This window comes from Microtus pennsylvanicus, chromosome 2, assembly GCF_037038515.1.
Source record: "Microtus pennsylvanicus isolate mMicPen1 chromosome 2, mMicPen1.hap1, whole genome shotgun sequence".
Classification (NCBI taxonomy): Eukaryota; Metazoa; Chordata; class Mammalia; order Rodentia; family Cricetidae; genus Microtus; species Microtus pennsylvanicus.
The window spans coordinates 8616936-8639847 of record NC_134580.1 but is presented as its reverse complement, the minus strand read 5'-3'; the positions used below and the strand labels follow the sequence as shown (position 1 = coordinate 8639847).

At 53.1% G+C, this 22912-nt stretch overlaps 2 protein-coding genes across 2 annotated transcripts; both read left to right on the top strand.

Annotated features, from left to right (window-relative positions):
• The first annotated feature begins 1227 nt into the window (after window positions 1-1227).
• Window positions 1228-6078, top strand: Pdxp (pyridoxal phosphatase). The gene is made up of 2 exons (XM_075959930.1): window positions 1228-1824; window positions 4632-6078. Exons 1-2 carry the CDS (start codon window positions 1260-1262, stop codon window positions 4946-4948), a joined length of 882 nt encoding a protein of 293 aa, XP_075816045.1. The 5' UTR covers window positions 1228-1259; the 3' UTR covers window positions 4949-6078.
• An 8175-nt stretch (window positions 6079-14253) lies between these two features.
• Window positions 14254-17654, top strand: Lgals1 (galectin 1). The gene is made up of 4 exons (XM_075959929.1): window positions 14254-14378; window positions 15557-15636; window positions 17066-17237; window positions 17444-17654. Exons 1-4 carry the CDS (start codon window positions 14370-14372, stop codon window positions 17588-17590), a joined length of 408 nt encoding a protein of 135 aa, XP_075816044.1. The 5' UTR covers window positions 14254-14369; the 3' UTR covers window positions 17591-17654.
• The last annotated feature ends 5258 nt before the right edge of the window (window positions 17655-22912 follow it).

The window sequence follows — 22912 nt, the reverse complement described above, 5'->3', positions numbered from 1 at the left end:
AGCCTGGACTCCTTCCTCCCACCCAGGACAGTTTGCTCAGCTTCTTAGGATCGTGGACTCCTCCTCTGAGACAGTCAAGAAGTGTCACGCTCTGTTCTGAAGACCAAAGCACTTGTTGGCACACACACGAACAGCTTTCCCACGAGCAGGGATCTGCCTTCCCATGACCTTCCTGAGTCGCTCTGTGCCAGACCCTGGGTAACGGCCCATTCAGCTCTGCCCCCGAGGAACTATTGGGAAAGGGCAGGCAGAGATGATAGACTCGGTGGATTTCCCCTGGGCTCAGCTTCGTTTTCTCTGGAGGTTGGACAGCTCTGCTTAGAACCACAGGTTGTGACAGTACAGGTCCCGAGTCATTCCCGGTCCCACACTTTGAATTACTGGTAATTCAGAGGCTCACCAGATTTGAAGGTCTCATCTACAAAATAGGTATCGAGGCGGCCGGGTCGCCCCATTAACAATATGAACAGACAACTAACGCCTTGGCAACCAAAATAATGCCCAGGGTAGGTCCCACATAGACAAGTCATAAAATCAGACCTGTGGGCTCCTTTCTTAGGGCCGTGTATTACAATTCTTTAGCATTTATTTGAGTGCATACACTAGGATGCGCATGTGGAGGCCCGAAAACTTGCACTAGTATGTTCTCGCCCACCGTGAGGAGCTGTCAACCTGCTGACCCTCTCACTAACCCTGCATTCGTGTTTTGAAAAGCATTTATCTAAAGCCATCGAACTGTACATTCAAGATTACACATCTTACTGAATGTAAAATTATACAAACAAACACATAAATAAAACACCAAGTTCCCCCGGGGACTCTACAGCACAGCCAGAGGGCCCCAAGAAGCACTGGCTTGGCCCAAGAGCCCAGAGTCTAAGAAGACACGGGTACTGTGGTCTGGCTCCACCACAGCCTCACGTTTCTCGGGACTCTGCTTAGAACCACAGCGGCAATGGTTCCGAGGGCAATGTCTCTCTCTCCGCCTGTTTTCCTCCTAGCAACTAGTTGGCCTTTGCTTCTAATTGGCTGAGAAGCGCGCGGCGATTCGCTCCAGACCAAGGCTGACTCCCCATGTCCCGCCCCTTTCTCCGAGCTCCTTCGGGATCGGCTCGGGCCCTCGACTAGATTTTCGTCCCCATTGGCTGAGGCGTGCGGCCGTAGCCCCGCCCTCGGCCCTTCCTGCGCGCCAATTGGCAGAGCTGACTCGTGGCCGCGGAGGGAGCGCGGCGCGCGCGTGCGAGCGGCCAGCCAGCTGCATGGCGCGCTGCGAGCGGCTGCGCGGCGCGGCCCTGCGCGACGTGCTGGGCCAGGCGCAGGGCGTCTTGTTCGACTGCGACGGGGTGCTGTGGAACGGCGAGCGCATCGTTCCGGGCGCCCCCGAGTTGCTGCAGCGGCTGGCGCGGGCGGGCAAGACCACGCTTTTCGTGAGCAACAACAGCCGGCGCGCGCGGCCCGAGCTGGCGCTGCGCTTCGCCCGCCTGGGCTTCGCGGGGCTGCGCTCTGAGCAGCTCTTCAGCTCAGCGCTGTGTGCCGCGCGTCTGCTGCGCCAGCGTCTACCCGGGCCGCCCGACGCGCCCGGCACCGTATTCGTGCTGGGTGGTGAGGGGCTGCGCGCAGAGCTGCGTGCCGCGGGGCTGCGCCTGGCGGGGGACCCCGGCGACGACGGCTCGCGCGTGCGCGCCGTGCTCGTGGGCTACGACGAGCACTTCTCCTTCTCCAGGCTGAGCGAGGCGTGCGCGCACCTGCGCGACCCCGACTGCCTGCTCGTAGCCACCGATCGTGACCCTTGGCACCCGCTCAGCGACGGAAGCCGGACCCCCGGTGAGCGTGGGGCTGGGCGCGGGGATGTGTGTGCAGGGCCCGACGTGCGTCTCACAATTCCTGCACCTGCCGCCCGTGAAGGGTAGTGGCCGAGGACCCGTTTGACAGACGAGCCAGCCGAGGCTCACTGTGGCTTAGGGAATTGCAGGTGGGATCCTAGTCTGGAACTGACCTCCTGGGCCGGTTTGTCATTAGCCCCACCCACTTTGCAGGTGGGTTTGGAGAACCGCTCTGGAAGGATGATCCGAGTGGAGAACTGGATCCTCGCGTGCAAAGGCAGGATGGAGGCCGATGTGGAGCCTGGAGGGTCGTGGAGCTTGACCTCACTTCCAGTTCTGAGCCCACTCGGTTAACCTTCTGGAGTTACATAACCTCGGAGCATCCCTGCCTGGGTGCGAGGGGCGCTCCTCATCGTGCCGGTCATTCCAGGGCCCCTGACTGGAGGTTCATGTAACCAGCCTGCCAGCCCTTTGATCGCTTTCTGAAGCCTCTTAATGCTGTTTTTAATTCTTCCTTTCCAGATTGCTCCAAAAATTAAGAATGTTGGCCCATTTCTCAGTTACAGATATCGAGGCTCAGAGAGTGGAAGTGAGCTTCCAGAGCAGACACACTGAGCATAGAGTAGGGGAACCTGAACTTGGCCCTCAGAACACCCCTCCTCCCCATCGGTCCATCTAAGGGCACTCCTGGCTGTTGTTACTGGGGATGCTCAGCCCTGCACCTAGGCCGGAGCAGTGAGGGTTGGAGTGAGGCAGCAGAGACTCTTGGGTAGTGATGAATGGGGTAAGGACAGATTCTTTACTCCAGGATGTGGCATGGGCTCCACTCTGCTGGCCTTTGGCCCAAATAGTCCTTGATGCCAGATCCTGGGAGGCAGTGGGCTTCTGCAGGGTGGCATTGCAGAAAGTGAGGTAGGCACAGCTTGGTGATGGGGCAGCGAGGCAGGTGTGTGTGGAGAGGACCTGGGGTCCTTCCTGGATGAAGTGTGCTGCCGGGCAGGGTGACGGTGCACAAGGAGATATTGGCATCCTGTTAGGATGGTGTAGCCGAAAAAGGATGCCAGGGCCTTTCCTGGCTCCCCCTGAGACCTACTTGCCACCCAGTACGTGCGCCTTCTTCCCATAAATCTGAGAGAGGTCACCGCTGCAGCATCCCTTCCTCCACCCCGCTACCATCAAGTTAGATTTCCCTCCGCTTGGGTTGAGGCTGTGGGACAGGGCTTCTCCAGGGTCTCAGAAAGTGGTGTGAGGAGCCTGAGAGAGACTGGAGCTATCCCCCAGCCTCTGCTGGACCCTTCCTGACTTATGTCTCCATACCTACCTAGCTGTGCTCACCCAACCTGCTGGTCACGCCTACTGCCTGGAGGGGGAGACAGATTAACACATATTTGCCACCACACTTGTGAGTGATGCAGCCTCCAAATCACGGGTTTTAACTGCTGGTCATGGCACATGCCTTTAATCCCAGCACTTGGGAGGCAGAGGCAGGTGGATCCCGAGTATGTTAGGTCCTTTTTTGTCACTGTGTGAGACACCGTGACCAAGGCAACTTACAGAAGAAAAGGTTTCCTTGGGCTTGTAGTTCCAGAGGTGATAGGCTTGGTGGCTAGGACAGCAGGTTGAAAGCTCACATCTTAACCTGCAAGCAGGAAACTGAGAGCGCACCCTGAGATGGTGGGAGGCTGCAGAGCCAGCCCTCCTCTGAAATTGTCCAGACACCCCCACCTGAGGAGAAGTTCAGGTGACCCAGACTGAGGGGTAATGTCATCCAAACCACCACACTGAGGAAGCTCAGCTCTGGCCAGTTCTTTTCTTTCCCTTTTTTTGGGAGTGGGTGGGGTAGGGGTTTGAGACAGGGTTTCTCTGTATAGCCCTTGCTGCCCTGGAGCTCATTCTGTAGACTAAGCTTGCCTCAAACTCAGATATCCCCCTGCCTCTGCCTCCCAAGTGCTGGGATTAAAGGTGTGTGCCACTACCACCCGGCCCTCAGGGCAGGTTAATGTCACAACTTTCTTGTCCGTGAAATGGGCTTTCAGAGGTACACTGAGTGAGTGGTGGTGCTTCTCTTTGTTATGGCTGTTGGTGTAAAGGCAGGATGTTCTGGCACGAGGACTTCCTGTGGGCAGGGAGAGCAAGCTCGTGCCACCAGGATGGTGCTGGGGGTGTGGGTACCAGGACTGCTTTTCTAACAGACCTCCCATTGTCGGGCTCCTGGGCTCCTTCCCCAGCTTTGGTTTCTTCCCATGGTCATTGGTCGCAGACATCTTCAAGCATGTAGCTTTTTGTCTACAGCTGGAATTTTCTCTAGGGGATCATTTTCCCCTGCAGGGTTGGACTGGGTCAGAGGTGTGAACGTTTCTGTGCCTTGCTGCATTCCAGGCGGGCTGTGCCAACTTTCCACGCCAGGATCGTGGGTTCTCAGAGCAGTAACCACCATGGCTCTTTAAATGCTTTTCCGTTTACAAAGTGCCTCCCTGTGAGGCCCACAGCATCCCTCCAGGGGAAGTGTTACTTGATTCCCATCTTACCACAGTTCAGAGGAAGTCAAGGGAGACTGAAGGGCTTGCCCCCAAACACACAGCTGTCAGGCAGAACTGATGGGATAGGCCTGTTCACACATAGGCTGAGAGTATACACAGGAGGGGACGGCCATTGCTACCTTCATGTTAGACGGAGAGACTAAGCACACAGCGTACCCCGAGCAGTGGTGATGGATTCTGAATTCAGGTGTCTGGCACAGGCGGCACCCAGCCTTTAGGTCAGCCTCAGCTGCCTCCCTCCTGCTGACCAAGTGTTCCCTCCCCACAGGTACCGGAAGCCTGGCTGCGGCAGTGGAGACAGCCTCAGGACGCCAGGCCCTGGTGGTGGGCAAACCCAGCCCCTACATGTTCCAGTGCATCACTGAAGACTTCAGTGTGGACCCCACCCGCACACTGATGGTGGGTGACCGCCTGGAGACCGACATCCTCTTTGGCCACCGCTGTGGCATGACCACCGTGCTCACGCTCACAGGGGTCTCACGCCTCGAAGAAGCCCAGGCTTACCTAGCAGCTGGTCAGCATGACCTTGTGCCTCACTACTACGTGGAGAGCATTGCAGACTTGATGGAGGGGCTGGAGGACTGAACCCACCTCCCCCATTCCCCACTCCTATAGATGGAGGCTGCAGGCCATGAGTCACATTCTGCAACATGAGCTGCCTGGCCCAGGTGTCTACCCCAGTGAAGGGAAGCTGGAATCCAGGAAGGTTTGTGGGCCCTCATACCCCTCCCAGCAGTGACTGGACACTCTGCTGTTCAGAAGCTGTCCCTCCACATCTTGAAGGTTCACCCTGGCCTGACCCCACCAGGTAGCCTTATTTCCTGCCCTGTCGCCTATCCTTCTTGAACTATATATATATATGGGCCCCAAAGCCAAATGAAAATTTTCTCCAACCCTGAGTACTTTATTAAGCTCCTTCCCTTCCCTGGGAGCTGTAATGCTATGTCCTTAGGTCCTTGTTGACCAATAACAAGCCTAGGGAACTCCAGCTATTCCTGGCCTGCACAGGCCTGTGGAAGGAAAGCTACCAGTAGTGACTGGTATGTAGTGTCTCACAGTGGGCCCTCTGGACCAAGTAGGAGCTTAAAGATCACCTTGCATATCCTGGAGCCCCAGAGCACCAGTCAGAAGGCTAAGGGACATTGATTGACCTCAGGATGTCCATCAGGACAACAATGATCCACTGGCCTCTTAGATCCCAAACAGAACAATCTGCAAGTCCGCGACACAGTGGCTTTTTGATAATCCTGGGCTGACTGGATCAGCCAAGAGACTGGATCAGCCAGGAGACCAGGTCCTAGAAGGACAGGATGATGAATGCCTGTACTTACAGCTCTTGGGAGTCTGAGGCAGGACTGAGTTTGCTAGCCTGGGTTGTAGAGTAAGACCTCATTTCAAAAAGACCAACTTGAAAGTCAGCCTCCTCCAGGACTGATCCGTGGGCCCTCTGTGACCCTGGGTGGGATGGAGAGGCTCGCACCGCAGTACCGTCCAGTATTGATGGTTGCCACAGCTTGGGAGGGGCCCTGTGTCCCGCCCCTTGAAGTCAGTGTTTGCTGTGCCACCTCTTCAGCTGCTCATTCCCAGCTACTTGTTTGTTTATTTATTTATTTATTGTGTGCCAGTGAAGATGGGGGCAGGGTGGGACCTTCCCACCACCTCCACCCTTGTAAACAGTCCTTGAAATTAATAAAGTGTAAGTGGGAGTGTCTGTACCCCAGTCTGTGCAGTGGGGAGTCCTGCCCAAGCCTGAGCCTGCCTCCTTGAAGTACCGACGCCTCCCACTTTTGTGTTCTCAGCACAGATGTACTTTGACTCTTGAGCTTTTAGCAACTCTGAGACCTTATGTGTCCATTTAAGTCCTTTAAAAGCCCAGTGTTGGGCTGGGGGGTTCATGCAGTTGGTAAAATGCTTACTTTACAAGCACAAGGGCCAAAATTGGCTCCCCAGAACCCACTGAAAATGCCAGGAGTGGTGGCATGTGCTTGTAATCCCAACATGGGAGGTGGAAACAGATGGATCCTTGAGCTCATAACCCTTATAGACTACTACGGGATAGTGAGAGCCTGTCTCAAAAAGCAAAGTGCATGTTGCTGGAGGGGTGATACTGGAAGGTCTCTGGCCTCCACACACATGTGCATACACAGGGACATGCATACACAGAGCTCAGTGCTTGTATTGCTCTTGGGAAATAACAGGTATGCAATGCTGAGGGCAGGGATGTGGCTGGCTCTGGGAAATCAAAGGCCTCCTGTGCCTCGGGTACCAGCACCATCCAGCACCGTAAAGAAGAAATGTGATGTGAACCCAGACCGGGGCGGACAGCTGATCTTGGCTTTGAACTAGATTGATGTTTGTGCAGAAGGCCACAGCACCCTCTGGAGAGCGTAGGAACAAGAGGGCACTGGATGAAATCACCACCCTTGGGTTGTCCCGCCGTGCCCCTCCTTAGCTTTTAGATAGTTTAGCATTATGTACTCCTTAAAAATCTGTCAGACTGCGATTTCTTGAAAGGATGACTCATTCCTGACTCCTTCTCCCCGCTCTGCAGCCTTCAACCCTTCTATCACTGCAATTTATCAGAACAGACGCTATGAATCCACAATCTATTTGCTTCTCTATCTCCCATGAATGATACATTTCACGCACCACACATGACACCAGCATTCCTAGAGCACTGTGCAGGGATTTAGAGCTTTCTTCAACTTTTCAGGCAAAGTGCAGGACCTTGGGGGGGTGGAGGGGCTGGAGAGATGCCACAGTTAAGAGCACCGACTGTTCCTGTACTCATATTGACAACTCAAAGCCACCTGTAACTCCAGCTGCACAGGATCTAACACCCTGTTCTGGCCTCCGACAGACAACATATTTAAAAAAAAAAGAAAAGTAACATCTTTGAAGGTAAATGGAGCCCAACAGGAGAGTGATGTAGAACACGTGAAGACGCAGCATGTGAGGGAACTAAGAACTCCTTTATACTTTTGTTTACATGCTGTTTAGGGACGAAGGAAAAGATACAGCGTGGCCCTCAGGAGCCAGTGGGCTGACTCACCCTAGGAGTACTTGGAAATTCCGAGAAAGAAAAGCCTAACCTGCAATGCCACTTTCAAATGTAATGGAAGGTTTGAGACTAGTCCAGTAATATTCCATTGTGTTTGAATACAGCAAACAATTTCAGCAGTGCAGTAATTTTGCTTTTTACGTGTGTTTAACCCCAGCACTTGAGAGGCAGAGGCAGGTTTACAGAGGAAGTTCCAGGACAGCCAAGGCTGTTATACAGAGAAACCCTGTCTGGGGGTGAGGGGGAGACAAGTTTGTAGGCCTTTTGCATGAGTGTATATATTGTGTGTGATGTACCTAGTGCTCGTAGAGGTGAGAAAAAGGTATCGGGCTCCCTGGAACTGGAGTTACAGGTAGTTGAGAGCCACTGTGTGGATGCTGGGAGGAAGACACAGCTTGGAGTAAGTGTATGCCTGTCCAGACGTTTAACTAAAAAAGGAAAATCAACCCTGAATGTGGGCAGCACCATTCCACAGGCTGGAGACCCAGACTGAAGAAAAGGAAGGAAGAGAGCTGAGCTCAGCATTCATTCTCTGCTTGCTGAGAGCAAACACGTGACCGACTGCCTCACACTTCTCCCACCATGTCTTCTTCACCATGATGGACCGGACCGTTTCCCTTCCAATCATGAGCCAAAGCACACCCTTCCTTCCTCCATTTGGTTACTTACCATGTAGTCACAGCAGCTAGAATCGGCACAGAAAAGTCTCTGTTGGAGGTGGGAACTGGTTTATGGGGGAGGAATGTGGAAGAGTCTGGAGCTGCTGGCTAGAGAAGCTCAAATGCTATAAACAGCTTAGTGGGCCATTCTGGTCCTTTGAAGACCAAAATACAAAGAAAAAGATGAATAGTAGATACCGTGCTCATAGGGTTTATAGGGGGATGTGGACTCCATCAGGAACTGGGCTAAAGGCCATTCGTGTTCTATTCTAGCTAAGAACTTAGCCATAGGTCCTGAAAACTTGTAAGAAGCTGTATTCAAAAGCAATGGATGAGTCTGTTTAGAATTTTCAAGACAGTACAACATCCAAGCTGTGGCATGGTTGTGGCTCAGTGTTCTTGGGTCTAAAGCAAAAGCACAGAAAGTTGCAGAGAAGTTGGGTATGGAGAAAACAGTTATAATGGTTAAAAAATATTAGTGCCATGACAGAGAAGCTGTGTGCTACAAGAGGAAACATCTCTTGATAGCAAGACTACAACCTCTGAAAGAGACTCAACTTGTGAAAATGCAGTCTTGAACCAGGTAGTAGTGGCCACGCTTTTAGTCCCGGCACCCAGGAGGCACAGAGGCCAGCCTGGTCTAAGAGGGAGTTCCAGGACAGCCAAGGCTATACAGAGAAGCCCTGTCTTGGAGCGGGGGACGACGACGACCTTGAAAGCAGCCTAACAGAAACTTCTGGAGGGCTCCCCTGCTCAAACGTCACCCCTAGGGAAAGGTTCTCTAGGTCTACCCACCAGGGCACACAAAACACACTACACCTGTGAGCCAGGGGCCCAGAGCATGTATCAGGCTGTCAGCAGAACCTCGGAGCATCTGCACGTGCTAGCTTTACAAACATACAAACTGCAGGTTGCCAGGTCATGGAGGCTCCATGAAACTACCAGGCAATGTGCAACAGGGTTGGAGTCCGAGGCCTTAAGAGGCCATGATCACTGGAAGCTATGAAAGCGAGGCTCCCGTTAACTGGGGCTGTAGGACCCAAAAGAGTTTCCGCGTGTGTTGTAGGCCACAGAATTGGAATGGGTGGGGCCCAGGTGACACCGCTGAGAGCGCCAGATGCCAGACATGAAGCTCCAGGGCTGGTATTTTCTCTGATGGCTTTCAGACTTGTTTGCATCTGATCCCATTCTTCCCTTTGGGGATAAGAATGTTTAGTGTTGTATACTGGAAGCCGCTTGTTTTCCAGTTTTTCTGAGTTCATGGCTAAGATTGCCTTGAGTCTCAGGAGAGATTTTGGACTTTGGGCTTTCAAACAGTGTTAGAACTGTTTGGGCTTTTAGAGATGGACTAAATGCTTTTTGTGATAAGAGATAAATTGGAGACTTTGGAGCCAGAGGTGGAGTATTGTGTATTCAAGCATATTTGAGTATCAAGTTGACAAGAAATGGATTGCACCGGTTCATTTTCCCTGTCGACTGGACTTAAAAGCACCTAGGCGACATGTCTCTGGGCACACCTGTGAGGACGTTTCAAGAGAAGTCTTAACTGATGAAGCAAGTCCCATCCCGCACCATCCTCTGGGCTAGGAAGGAAGGAGACCGTGAGGTGAACATCAGCGCTCTCTCTCTCCCAGAGTGCAGACACCATGGGACTGGCTGCCTCCACTGCCCCACCATGCCTTTCTTCATATGATGGATGGTGACTTCAACCATGAGTCAGACCCTCCTCCCTGAAGTTGCCTTTGTCAGAGCCATGACAAAAGTAACGAATACAGTCATTTCAAAGCAATATGCTGAAGCATATAGAAGGCTTAGGCCTGAGCCCTGGAGGTTGGAGCTCGTGATCAGAGAGAACGGACCCCAGAGACCCTAGGAGACTACGTGGATGAGAAGGTGGATGAGAAGGATGAGAGCCTGGAAAGGTGGAACAGTGGGCAGTAGCAAGAAAGTGCAGTGTGTGTATTGGGGAGGGGGTACCAGCACAAGCTAGCAGGGTTGGAGGCACCCTCCACACACACCCTCCTACCCTTCATAAAGCAGCTTTTAAAGTCGAAGTTCCCAGGTCCACGCTGTTTTCTCAGCCCCAGCTCCCTGTGAGAGCAGAGCCAAACGTCCTCCCTCTCTAGTTTCCACATGCTTAACCTGCAGTATAAGATGTGGGGGAGCAGGTCAGGTGCAGCATCTCTGGGGTCCCTCCCCGCTCTGTCTTCAAGGACTCCATGTGGGAGCCAGCTTGGTGGGTGCCGTGGATGGTACCCGTGTGCTCCATGGCTTGCTGCCAGCGCTGACTGAAGGAGGTACAGACTGTGTCAGGGCTGAGGAGGAGGGAAGGGCCCTGCTGGCTAGGATCTGTAAGGATAAGCTAAGTCCAGATCTGAGGGCTAGGCTGGCTGCTGCGGGACTTGATCTGAGGGAGAATCCCCAGGGCTGGGCTTTGGCCTTGGGAGAGGAGGAGGAGAAAACACTGAAACTCAAGACCTGCAATCCTCAACTCAGCAGGAATGGCCGGCATCCCTGATTCCAGGATCGGAACATAATTGAGAGTAGCCAAGGTCCTGGGCTACAGCCCCCCACTCCTTGCTCTCCACTGCTCTCCTGCCTCTGCTTGGGGTCTGGGCACAGCTGCTGTTCCCTGGGCAGGCGTTCGCCAGGTGGGCAGACACTACAAAGAAGATATGCTCAGATGACATAGGCTATGAAAGCCAGGCGCCGGGCATTGAGCCTGACAGATAAGTGGGTGCCCTGGGTGCCACTACCAGGAAGCCCTGAGAACTTCAGGAAGGGCACAAAGGGGACTTTATCACTGTCCACCCTACCTTAAAATCCACAGTGCCTGTTACAAGAGATTTTAGCATCTGGCAAACCCACACTACAACCCAGGTGGGTGAGGCTCTGCCAGACCCCAAGGAAAGGTAACTTTGGAAGAGGGGACAATAAAAATTAAACTTAGCTAGGCATAGCGACTCACACCCATTATCCCAGGCAGGACTGCTTCAAACTCCAGACCAGCCTGGGCTACTGAGTGAGATTGTCCCAAAACCCCTATGGGCTCCACTGAAAAAAAGGTCACCTATGGCCTGAGTCCTGCCCTACATTACCCTCAGGCAGGAAAGCAGGGCTTCACAAATGGAGACCCTGAACTAGCAGGACTAGAAGCAGAACCTGAGTCTCCAGTCCCCAGTCAGCAGACAGATATGGGAACCCTCATATCATGTTCCTTCATGGTCAGCCTGTGCAGACAGCACCTACAGAGAAGGGTCCCCCCACTCAGACACTTTCTGGTGTGGGACCTTCCTTTCAGGCTATGACCTGGCAGGGATAGCTCCCAGAGCCCTGAGCTCCCAGCACCTGGGTTGCCCTGGCGATTGCCTGCCTCATCTCTGGTCCTCTACCTGGAACTGTGCCTGATGTGTCCTGTTGTTGATGTGGCAGAGGGGCACACATTGGGAAGAATGGAGGACCTGGGCGGGGCCCTGACAGTCCTTCCCTGTGCCTGGCATCTATGGAGGCCCCAGAGGAAAGATTGAAGCTTCTGTGTTAGTTTCCCTGGTAGCTGCCTGAGGGTTGGGCTGCGGACTGGTGAGGCTTCCCTCTTCTTCTTCTTTTTTTTTTCTTCTTCTCGGGCTTCCCTCTCCTGGAAGAAGGAGCTATAGGTGAGCCTGGGAAGGCAAGGTGGATTGCTGGCCTGACCTTCAGACGTGACTCAGGGTTCCACATCTGCATCCTTCTTCCAAGATGGCAGCTTCAAAAGGGGAACGGCAACATGGACTCCCTGTACTCCTGATGCTCTCCCCACCTATTCCCCAGTGTGAACTGAGAACTCCTCTAACTAACCAGAGAGATTTTAGGGTACTAGAGTGAGCTCTGGGAGCCCCAGGCGGGGCTTGGCCTCTACGTCAATTAAAGAGTTAAGTATTGCCAGTTGTGGTGGCGTAAGCCGGTAGGATTTGCTGAAGGAGGCAGAGGCAGGAAGATCAGGAGTTCGAGGCCAGCCTGGGCTACACATTAAAAAAAAAGAGTTAAGTATTTGGTAGACTGCTTGCTTAACACATACAAAGGCCTGGGTTCAGTCCCCAACAAGACATAGACCAGGCATGATGATCCAGGCCTGTAATCCCAGTACTTAGGAGGCAGGAGCAGGAGGATCAGAGATTTAAGGTCCTCCTTGGCATAGCAAGTTCGAGACCAGGCTGTACTGCATGAGACTCTCAAAAGAGGCTAAGAGGATAATGGGTAAAAAGCAAGATTTATTCAATGTGGCCACACTGGGAAGAGTTACAGGGATCCAGTAACCCCAAATCTGTTTTTAGGGTGCTAATGTATGTTGGTTTCTTGCGGGGGTCAGTTGTTGCTGCTGTATTATCTGTTGATATTTTATTTACTTATTTTTGTTTTTTCTTTTGAGACAGGGTTTCTCTGTGTAGTCCCACCTGTCCTGGAACTTGCTCTGTAAACCAAGCTGACCTCGAGCTCACAGAGATTTGCCTGCTGAATGCTGAATTAAAGGTGTGTGTCACCACCACCCAGTTAATTTTTTTCCCCAGAGTCTCCTATAGCCAATGGTTGCCTTGAATTCCTAATCCTACTACCTCAGCCTCCCAAGTGCTGGTATTACAGACATGAGCCATCATGCATTTTAACCTTAAATATTGGAAGAACTGGGGCAGGTAGCAGGAGATATGCCTACTTGAGCAGACGGGCCCTGTAAGGTGGTTCAGAGAAGTCCCATTGTGTAAGGGGACAGGCAGGTTCTCAGGAGAGGGCCACTCCTGCTTCAGGGTGTGCAGGCTCACCTCGGAACACTTGCCCTCACGTGGGGGAGGGGCTGTCCTGAAAGACTTTGCTCTTTCCAGAATCCAAGGGGACTGCAGATTTGGGACAGCGACTTGTCTCTGCGCCTTCAGCTTAGAAGGAGGCTGAGGTAGGTAAAGAAGGCTGAGTCAAACAGGAGTCTGAGCCAAAGTAAAGGAGACGAACGACTCATCCTGTCCGTAGCCTTCTGGGGTCCAGGCTTTCCAGCAAGAGCAGCTTCGAAGTGCCTGTTTTACCACTTAACCCTGTACTTTGCTCATAAGCCTCCCAAAGGCACTCCTCACTCCATCACTATCTGAAGCTCCCTAAGACCCTCAGGCGAAATGACAATGAAACCCTTCACCTGGCCCACAAGGCCCTTCCTGATCCTTGATCCTCTCTCTCTCCTAACGCTCATCGACTTGCTCCCTAGACGGAGCAAACCCTTTGCCCACTCGGAATGCTGGGTCCTTCAAGACCCTGCTTCACATCCGACGGTCTCCATCCCCCCACACTGCATGTCTGTGCCTTCCCCAGAGCCAGCGCAGCGTTATTCGATTAGACTTATGGTCAGATTCGGTTTGGATCCTGCGAGGCCAGCCCAGGGCTAGACACATAGCTGGTGCTCAGGAAAATACCCGCTAAATGGATGGCCATGTCTGGTATCCAAAAGGGAGAATGAGGCCAAGGGTGTAAAGTCGGCAGTCCCTAGGCTGCCTCTCAGGCCCAGGGATGTCAGAGTCAGGCCACTCAGAACTCTCTGCAGGCCCTGCAGTGGGCTGAAGTCCAAGGTATGAGCCAAGGACACCAGCGTCAGGCCTGGCGCCCAGCCCAGTCTTTCTTTAGCCCTAGTGAGCCGCGGCACTGAGCTGTAGCCACAGTCTGCTTCTTCCGGGGAAAGCCCGGGTGGGGCCTGGGCTTTGTGGTCCTTCTCAGCCCTCTACAGAGGTCCAAAGCCAGAGCCACAGCTGAAGCCACACCCCGGTGTGCCAAGGGGCAGCTTCTTCTAGCACTGCTCTAATTCTTTGCAGACCTCGACACACATACCCCCCACCCGCTGCGCTGGGCCCCAAGGGCTCTCTGCCTGCTGGCCCCAGGCCCCTTCCCGCCAACTCTTGCGCCTAACTCATCCTCAAACTATTTTCCACTGGCTCCCCCCAATCTCTGCAACAGCACAAATCTTTTTTTAGTGGGAGGAGAGGGATGGGGGAAGAATAAGGGGCGGCTGCTTGGACTCCAAGGGAGGGACTAAGGAAAGGGCGCTCTCCTCTCTGACTGGTCACCTCTGCTCTAAAACTGGCTTTATAATCAATTGACTCCACCTCTGGTGCCCCCCCATCCCTGTCCTGACATTCAATTGGCTTAACCTACGGGGCGGGCGGGACTCACTGGGTCTGGTCCAGTTAAAAGGGTAGGGCGAGGGCTTGGGGCCGGTCACTCGGGTGGAGTCTTCAGACAGCTGGTGTAGCAGATCGCCGGAATCTTCGCTTCAGTCATGGCCTGTGTGAGTGCGAGACCCTCCACTGCAAGGTCTAGGGGACTGAGCAGACGCAGATGGGCATGGGAGAGTGGCCAGTTTGGGAGCTGCTTCTAGTCCCAGCCGTGCGGCCTTGGACAGGTGTTTTCTCGGACCCTCAGTAGCTACATCTGTAAAATGGGGGTGGGTGTCATAGTTCCCCCTAAAACCTTAAGCCTCTGTGGCTAAAGAGTATTCTGGATTTCTCCGAGTTCCGGCTGCATACTTATGTCTTGCAAGGTCCCAAACTGCCACTTTGCAGTTTTCTGAGAAGTGGGAGTGGGAAGGGTGTGGCCACTTGGGGAGGGGGAAGGAAGGGGGACATTTTGGCCAAGGCTTCTCATTGCTTCCCTTTATTCTAGAGGCTTCTGACACACACACACACACACACACACACACACACACACACACACACCGCAGCTGTCCCCAGTCACAGAGCCAGGGCCCAGTAGATCACCCTCTGCTCCAGAAAACCTCCTGAGCCCTAGATAAGTTGCAGGCCAGGCTGGGGCTGTTCCTGGTTGCTGGTCAGATGGCGGCGTGCATTTGCACAAATAGACAGATATAGATTGAAGCCCGAATCCTCCACAAGCCCTCAGGGAGAGGGTTCAAATGCCAAAGAAACCCCTCAGACAAATTAACTTCTGTCTACCTACCCAGGCAGGTGCCCAGCAATGACCAGATTTATCTGCTGGGCTCTCTAGCCCGCTGGCTGCACTCTCCTGCCCAGCGGCCCTGCGCCTCAGCTTCTCCACGCGGGCATGGCTGTGTGCCTCTGGCCGACGAGGGGAACTAGAAAGTTCCAGGCTGCTTTCTCTCTCCCGGAACACCCCATCTTCCCCTTCATTCTAAGTAAAAAAAAAAAAAAAAAAAAAAAAAATCTCCAAGCGGAGGATGACTGAATCTTCTACGCTGTCCATAGGACAGCCATAAGTTTCAAACTAGCATACCCTAGGGAATGGGGACTGTCCCTAACCACAGGGACAAAAAAGACTAAAACTTACACCTTGTCCTGTCCATCCCACCCCACCCTTAGACTTCTCCTACAGCTAGTCAGGACACTGAGAGTGGGGGTGACCCCATGCCCACACCCCAGGCTATTGCAGGTAGTGCAGACCATGTCCTAACTCGACCCTAAATGCAGCTAGGTGTTCTTGTCTACACAGGGTCTGGTCGCAAGCAATCTGAATCTCAAACCTGGGGAGTGTCTCAGAGTTCGGGGCGAGGTGGCCCCCGACGCCAAGAGGTGAGAATGGGAGCAGCACGGGGTGGCGGTGGCAGGGGCGCGGTTCGCAGGCCTTGGCTCCCGAGGCTAGGGATGGGCGTGGCCGGCCAGAGCCGCTTCTCCACTGCCCGCCCGCAGGGGGTTAATGGCCAGCTGCAGTTGCTGCGTTTTCTGGGTGAGTCACTTCCTCGCTGGATCTGGTCAACCTCACCGTGGTCTCCCTCTCCCTCCCGCCCCTCTCTCTGCGTTGGAGTTTGTTAAACTAAACCAGCTGCTGCCTCAACTGCTACCTCGGCTTACTCCCTCCCCTTCCGCTTGGGGTGGGTAATGTGGGGCCTGGCAATGAGGGAGGGGTCACCCACGTGCCTGCTGGCGGGGAGGGAGGGGTCGCCGGGGCTCGGACTTTTCTTTCAATGCTGCTCTCTCAGGCATGCAGCTCCGCCGCCTATTTTCTCAGCAGCCATGTGACCTTGGACCAGTCACCCAAGCTCAGGAAGCCTCAGCTTTTCTTTTTTTATGAGGAGACAGGGTCTCACTAGGTAGCCCTGGCTAGCACGGAACTTACAATGTCTACCAGGCTAGCCTCCACGGAGACCCACATGCCTCTGTTTCCCTAGCGCTGAGATTCAAAGTGTGCACCGCCACACTCCACACCCGGAGGAGCCTAGGTTTCCTAATAAAGCCAAAGGGCAAGTTGTGGTGTGGAGAAAGCCGCGGGCCAAATTTATCAAAGCAGCTGGCTCACTGCTTGTAGTGAGTTCCTTGGCCCTCTTTTCTCTTTCTTCCTGAAACCAGACCTTGGTGGCAAGTACTGTTACCAGTCCCCATGCAACAAATCAAATCCCATATTATTATTTACTTTTTTTTTTGTGGTTTTTCAAGACAGGTTTCTCTGTGTAGCCGTCTTAGCAGTCCTGGAACTCACTCTGTAGACCAGGCTGGCCTCGAACTCACAGAGACCCACCTGCCTCTGCCTCCCGAGTGCTGGGATTAAAGGTGTGCACCACCACCACCCGGTTTATATACTCTTTTGCTCCACAATGATGGAGCATCTGTGGCGTGTGTCCTGAGCAGTGACTCAGATACACAAGACAGACAGGACTGTACCTAGAGAGTCACACAGCCCCCCTTGACCAAAGGGACTGACACCAATCAATATCTGGGAGAGAGATTCCTTCAGGGAAGCCCCCCCATTGTACAGATAGGAAAAAACTGTGGCTCTGAGAGAAATGACAGGCTCTAGCTCAACTCACACAACGAGGGGGCCCTGCGGGGCTCTGTCTTTTCTTGAAATAGCTGAAGGAACCGAGCCAAGGTTCTGGACAGCTTAGAGTCCAGGTTCCTGGTCTTCCTGTTGACCGGGTTTCAACAAGGTGCATTAATGTTTTCTCAGTGAGCTTTGGGTCTAGAGCTAGCCAACGCAGCCTCAAGCCTACCTGTCACTCCCTAGCTTTGTGCTGAACCTGGGGAAAGACAGCAACAACCTGTGCCTGCACTTCAACCCCCGCTTCGATGCCTACGGGGATGCCAACACTATCGTGTGCAACAGCAAGGATGGCGGAGCTTGGGGGACCGAGCAGCGTGAGCCTGCCTTCCCCTTCCAGCCTGGAAGCATAGTAGAGGTGGGCAGGACTGGAGCCGAGGGGGGGGGCTGGGGATGCTGGGCAGTGCTGGCTTTAGTGTTCAGAGACAGGCTGGCCCTGCCTGACTATCTGATTACTGATGTCATCCCATTCGGAACCTGCACAGGGACTCACCTCTATAGGGGCTGTCGTCCAGGCTATGAGATGCTCCTGGGTGTCACTCATTGGTCTTCTCTACCCACCAGGTGTGCATCACCTTTGAACAGGCCGACTTGACCATCAAGCTGCCAGATGGGCATGAGTTCAAGTTCCCCAACCGCCTCAACATGGAGGCCATCAACTACATGGCAGCAGATGGCGACTTCAAGATCAAGTGTGTGTCCTTTGAGTGAAGCCAGCGAACCCATGGCCGTCAATAAAGGCAGCTGCCTCTGCTCCCCACAACCCAGACCTTCATGTAAAAGTGTTTGTGTCTGTCTATGTGAGGGGCCCTGCCTGGGCCTGATCAGTCTTCACTCCCATTCGTTCCTCCATGTGTCCCTTTTTGTCCCAGTGGTCTCTCTTCTTCCCCCATATTCAAGAAGAGTCCAGAGCATAGGGGGCCTAGTGTGAACCTGTCCCAAGGTGACAGAACAGTGGAAGGTGAAGGGAAAATGAACAATGGGACCCTATTTACCAAGGGCCAGAAAGCTACTGGGCATGGTGGCACATACTTGAAACCTATGAGATCGCCAAGTGTTCAAGACCAATCTGGGGCTGGGTGGTGGTGGCACACGCCTTTAATCCCAGCACTTGGGAGGCAGAGGCAGGCAGATCTCTGTAAGTTCGAGGCCAGCCTTGTCTACAAGAGCTAGTAAAAGACCAGACTGGACTAGTATGCAGCCTTATACTACTAACTACTTGGGAGACCAAGTCAGTGCTTTTAACCTCTGAGCCAACTCTCCAGCCCTGTTAAATGAGATTTTTAAGGAGGAGGCCAAGTCCTGCTCTGGATACATCATGGTCAATGTCCTGTAATTTGTAGTCTTTTATGCTACCTTTTCGGGGGCGGGGTTTTGAGACAGGGTTTCTCTATGTAACAGCCTGAATATCATGGAACTCTTTGTAGACCAGGCTGGCCTCGAACTCAGAGATCCGCCTGCCTCTGCTTTCCAAGTGCTGGAACTAAAGGCGTGCGCCACCTTATTGCCTTCATATTCCTACCAATGAGAGGGGAGAAAACGGGTCCTGTGGGCCCTGGGGGACAAAACGACTCCTCGACAGCTGAGCACACAGGGAAGCAGGCTTCCTAGCTTCATGATCCTCAGCCACATGGCCACTCTTGTGGAATCCAAAGGCAGCTAGACAACTAGGCTAAAAGCTGTTGACACTGTGACCCTGGAAAGGTCCCCTCCCTAACTGTGGGAACCTGAGCTGGCTAGAGTCAGCCCCTAATGTGACTGGGGGTTCTGGGTTGGCCCCTTCAGAGACTGGGATTAGGAGGCTGCCTGGAAGGCCCACAAGCAGGTCTTCCTGAGGGCAGATAGCTCCCTGACAGGCATGCCTGCCACTGTGGTCTCCTCTTGGCTTCTAGAGGCAGGTGTCTTCCCAGCACTAGCCTAGGTTCTGCTTCCTTGGGATGCACTGCTCTTAGCTGAGCCCTGCCACACCAGCACAGGTAACTGCAGTAGATCTGCGGGCCACCATTGTCCACACACACACACACACACACACACACTCACTCACTCACTCACTCACTCACTCACTCACTCAGGAAACAGCTGAAGGAAATGAGCCAAGGTTCTGGAAGACTTCAAATGTGAACCTTATTAGGCTCTCTGAAACTCTCAAATCCTGGGTATAACATCCTGCGGCTGGGGCAGGCACACACAAGAGCAGCAGATCTTACTCTCTAGGACATCTGGCACCCACCTGGCAGGGTTTCTTGCATCTTCCATCCTCAGTTTCCCCATCCATAACAGGATGTTCTCATGTTGATGGGTCCCCTGGGATTTAGGAAGGGGGGGGTCACCCAAAGGAAAAGTTCAAAGAGAATGGAATGCACATGCCTTGGGCTCCCCTACTGCTCTGAGGCTCCTAAGTGGCCCCTAGAGAGAAAGCTTTGAAGTGTAGCTGTGGAAGAGGCGCCCTCTGCTGGGCTCCGAAGAAAATGTCCCTTAGACTGTCTTCCCGTCTTCACAATTCACCACGGGAGTCTCCCCATCGGAGTTGAGCACAAACCTTGTGGGAGAGATGACCACAGAGCAGAGAGAGACCACAGGGCATAAAATCAGACAGACCCGAGTTCAAACACCAGCTCCACCGCTGTGTGTTCTTGAACCCGTTACACAGCATCGCTGTGGCTCAGCTTCCTTTTCTGGCAAATAGAGTTAATAGTGGCTCATATTCAGAATGGTTGCTGAGGTTCCCGAGGTGACGTACAGAGATGTGTGGTGCCTGGCACCTGGTGGGGGCTCTGAAAATGCTGGTTCCCTTTAAGGCTCAGTGTCTCCCAGGAGCCTAGCAAACCAGTCTAGAGAAATTCAGCTACCTCAGCACACACCCACCCCTCTGCCCAGCAGGCCTCAAGCTCCCTAAGGAGCCAAGGATGATCTTGAACATCTGAGCCTCCTGCCTTAGCCTCCTGACCACTGGACCAGCTCTCAGCTGTGTAGCCTCAGGCTGCAGCTGACTGAGCCTGTCTTCTCGGTGGAATGGGGGTCAGCCCTCCAGACACCATGTAAAAATAGCTGAATAAACAGTCGTGGCTCTTGTCTTCTTCCTGTCCTTGTGGCAACCCCAGCTGCCCCTGGCACTCATTAGATACTCAGTAAATGTAAAAAGAATTGCAGGCAGAAATCTCGCCAGTACGAGTAGAGTGCGGGACAGCAGAGCCGACATGGGGAAGCACATTTCACTCTCTTGGAATTGCCATGGCCTCCCTAGGCCCTGCAGCACTCACAGCTGAACTGAGGGAGGGGCAATCTTGCAGGGCTCTCTCCTGAGGTCCCCAGCCAGCAGCCATCTCATTCCCCTCTCTGGAACACACAAGAATTGTGGGAGGGTGGGGCCGCACTGTGCACAGGGCTCTGGTCCCACTACTTACTGAGTGGCTTCGATCCAGGCACTTTTCCTCTTTAAGCCTTATCATCTGTACAGCAGGGATAAGAACCGCACTAGCCTGACGGAAAGGCCCTTAAGGATCGCCACAGGGCTGCAGCTGGAGAGATGGCTTAGTGATTAATATCACTTAAGAGCTACACGGCAAGCCGGGCGATGGTGGCGCACGCCTTTAATCCCAGCACTCGGGAGGCAGATCTCTGTGAGTTCGAGACCAGCCTGGTCTACAGAGCTAGTTCCAGGACAGGCTCCAAAGCCACAGAGAAACCCTGTCTCGAAAAACCAAAAAAAAAAAAAAAAAAAAAAAAAAAGCTACATGGCAGCTAACCACCATCTACAACTATCTGTAACTCCAGTTACAGAGGACCCAACACTCTCATTTGATCTCCTCAGGCAAAATGCCCACATAAGTACAATAAATTACAAGTAATAGCAATAATAAAAGTGCACAGACTACCAGCTAGATGGTACACACCTTTAATCCTCACTCAGCAGCTAGAGCTCTGTGAGTTCAAGGCCAGCCTGGTCTATATAGGGAATTCCAGGACAGACAGGGGTATAAAGAGAGACCCTGTCGGGCTGGAGAGATGGCTCAGCGGTTAAGAGCACTGGCTGCTCTTCCAGAGGTCCTGAGTTCAATTCCCAGCAACCATATGGTGGCTCACAACCATCTGTAATGATATCTGGTGTCCTCTTCTGGCGTGCAGGCACATATGCAGGCAGAATGTTGTATACATAAGAAAGAAAGAAAGAAAGAAAGAAAGAAAGAAAGAAAGAAAGAAAGAAAGAAAGAGGAAAAAAAGAGCAGCACAGACCACAGCCTCCACCCAGAAGGCATCAAGTGAATGATACAGATCGGGAGGAGTCTGAGAAGGGGCTCTCAGGAAAAGCAGATTTACCAAGTCAGGCCACACAGAACGTCTGTTTAGTCAGCAGCCACAGGAGACGAGGGAGCAGCAGGTGGGAGCCCTACAGCAGAAGGCAGTTCAAGGCTTCTCCAGGAGGTACAGTGTGGCTGGCCAATGCCTCTTCCCAGAGGGGAGATTCCAAGGGTGGCAGGAGGGTTTGACCCTTAGGGAGCAGAAGTGACCACTCAGAAGCATGTCTGTCTAGCACCCTGAAACCTTATTCTTTAGATGAGGTCTCAAGTAGCCCAGGCTGGGCTTCAATTTTCTAGATATTAAAGAATGACCTTGAACTCCCGATCCTCATATCTCCACTTCCTAGAACTACAGCCCAGTTTGGGGACCCCCACTTTGAAGATAACTTCTCAGCATCCAACATGGAGTCTCCAAATAGAGGACCCTTGTGGGAGGAACCCGACATCTATGGGGTGTCATGCCTCCTGTAGGTGAGGCTCCTTCTGAAAACCACCCTCACAGTCTGCATCCTGCCTTCCAAATGCAGACAAATCAGCTTCTGTGGGAGTGGCCAGGGAGCTGGGAAGGGAGACCAAAGACAGGCGGTCTGGCTCACTCTGGCTGTCCTAGAACTCAGTCTGTAGACCAGGCTGCCCTAGAACTCATAGAGCTCCACCTGCCTCTGCCTCCTGAGTGCTGGGATAAAAGGTGAGCACCACCAATACCCTGCAAGCACAGTCCTTTCTTAACTGACATCTTGCCTCTCTGTGTGCCTGGCATTCTGGAGGCTTTCAATATGTGTGGCTTACTGGCTCTCTGGGCTTCCATCTGGAAGAGTACTGGATCCTAAGAGTCTGGGTTTTGCCTGTTACCCTGTGTATCATCACCTGCTCTGGACTCCTTGCTGTCCTCCACATTGCTGGAGGCAATCCTGACCTCCTGCAGCCTCCTCAGCTTCTTGCTGCAGAGGCCTCCTCCCCTGCACTATCACGATCACCTACTTGGCCACAGGCCTCACAGAGTCAAGAGCATCAGCCATGTCTTCAGCACCCAGCACAGGACTTGACAGGACCAAATGCACATAGTCTTGGAATGGGGGAAGTCAACTGCACAACGGAGTCGCTAAAAGCCCTGTCTACTGTTATTTTACCCAGTGCCCCACATTCAAACGCGTGTGGTAGATAGTAGAAGGTGTGTTGGTAAACTCCCTTTCCATAGTTGGGAAAACTGAGGCACATAGCTGGATGTGGTTTGTGCACCAAACCTGAGCGTGGCAGAGCTGTGTTACACACTCCTGACGCAGCTCACTTGTGCCGCTACTGCCGTGGCTCTCAAACTTTGTTGTGAGCAGGAGCAGTGTTCGGGCCATCCAAGAATGTGCTAGAAATGGATATTCTGTCCATATGTGCCGAACCACAAACCCTGGATCTAAATTTCATCAAGCCTTCTAGGACATCTAGTGCATGCCCAAGTTCTAGAACCCCTTCTTTCCAATAACCCCACAAAGTCGCTATAATTATCTGTACTTTATAGATGGGTCAATAAGGCACAAAAAAGAAGACAATGGGGAGATGACCCTGGAGAGATGGCTCAGGGCTTAGCAGCTCTTCTCTTGCAGAGGACCCGGACTTGATTCCCAGCACCCACGTGATGACTCACAACATCTGTGAGTGACTCTAGTGGCAGGGGTCTGATACCTTCTTCAGGGCTTGCAGGCGCTCTACTCCTGTAGTACACATAAACTCACTCAGGCAG

What these genes read in the sequence shown, in the direction of transcription:
- Pdxp (XM_075959930.1), top strand. Translation starts at nt 1,260, where the DNA reads ATGGCGCGCTGCGAGCGGCTGCGCGGCGCGGCCCTGCGCGACGTGCTG. An exon ending in CGACGGAAGCCGGACCCCCG is followed by an intron (nt 1,825 to 4,631) that starts GTGAGCGTGGGG and finishes CCCTCCCCACAG; the next exon opens with GTACCGGAAGCCTGGCTGCG.
- Lgals1 (XM_075959929.1), top strand. An exon ending in GTGGCCCCCGACGCCAAGAG is followed by an intron (nt 15,637 to 17,065) that starts GTGAGAATGGGA and finishes GTCACTCCCTAG; the next exon opens with CTTTGTGCTGAACCTGGGGA. An exon ending in AGCCTGGAAGCATAGTAGAG is followed by an intron (nt 17,238 to 17,443) that starts GTGGGCAGGACT and finishes TCTACCCACCAG; the next exon opens with GTGTGCATCACCTTTGAACA.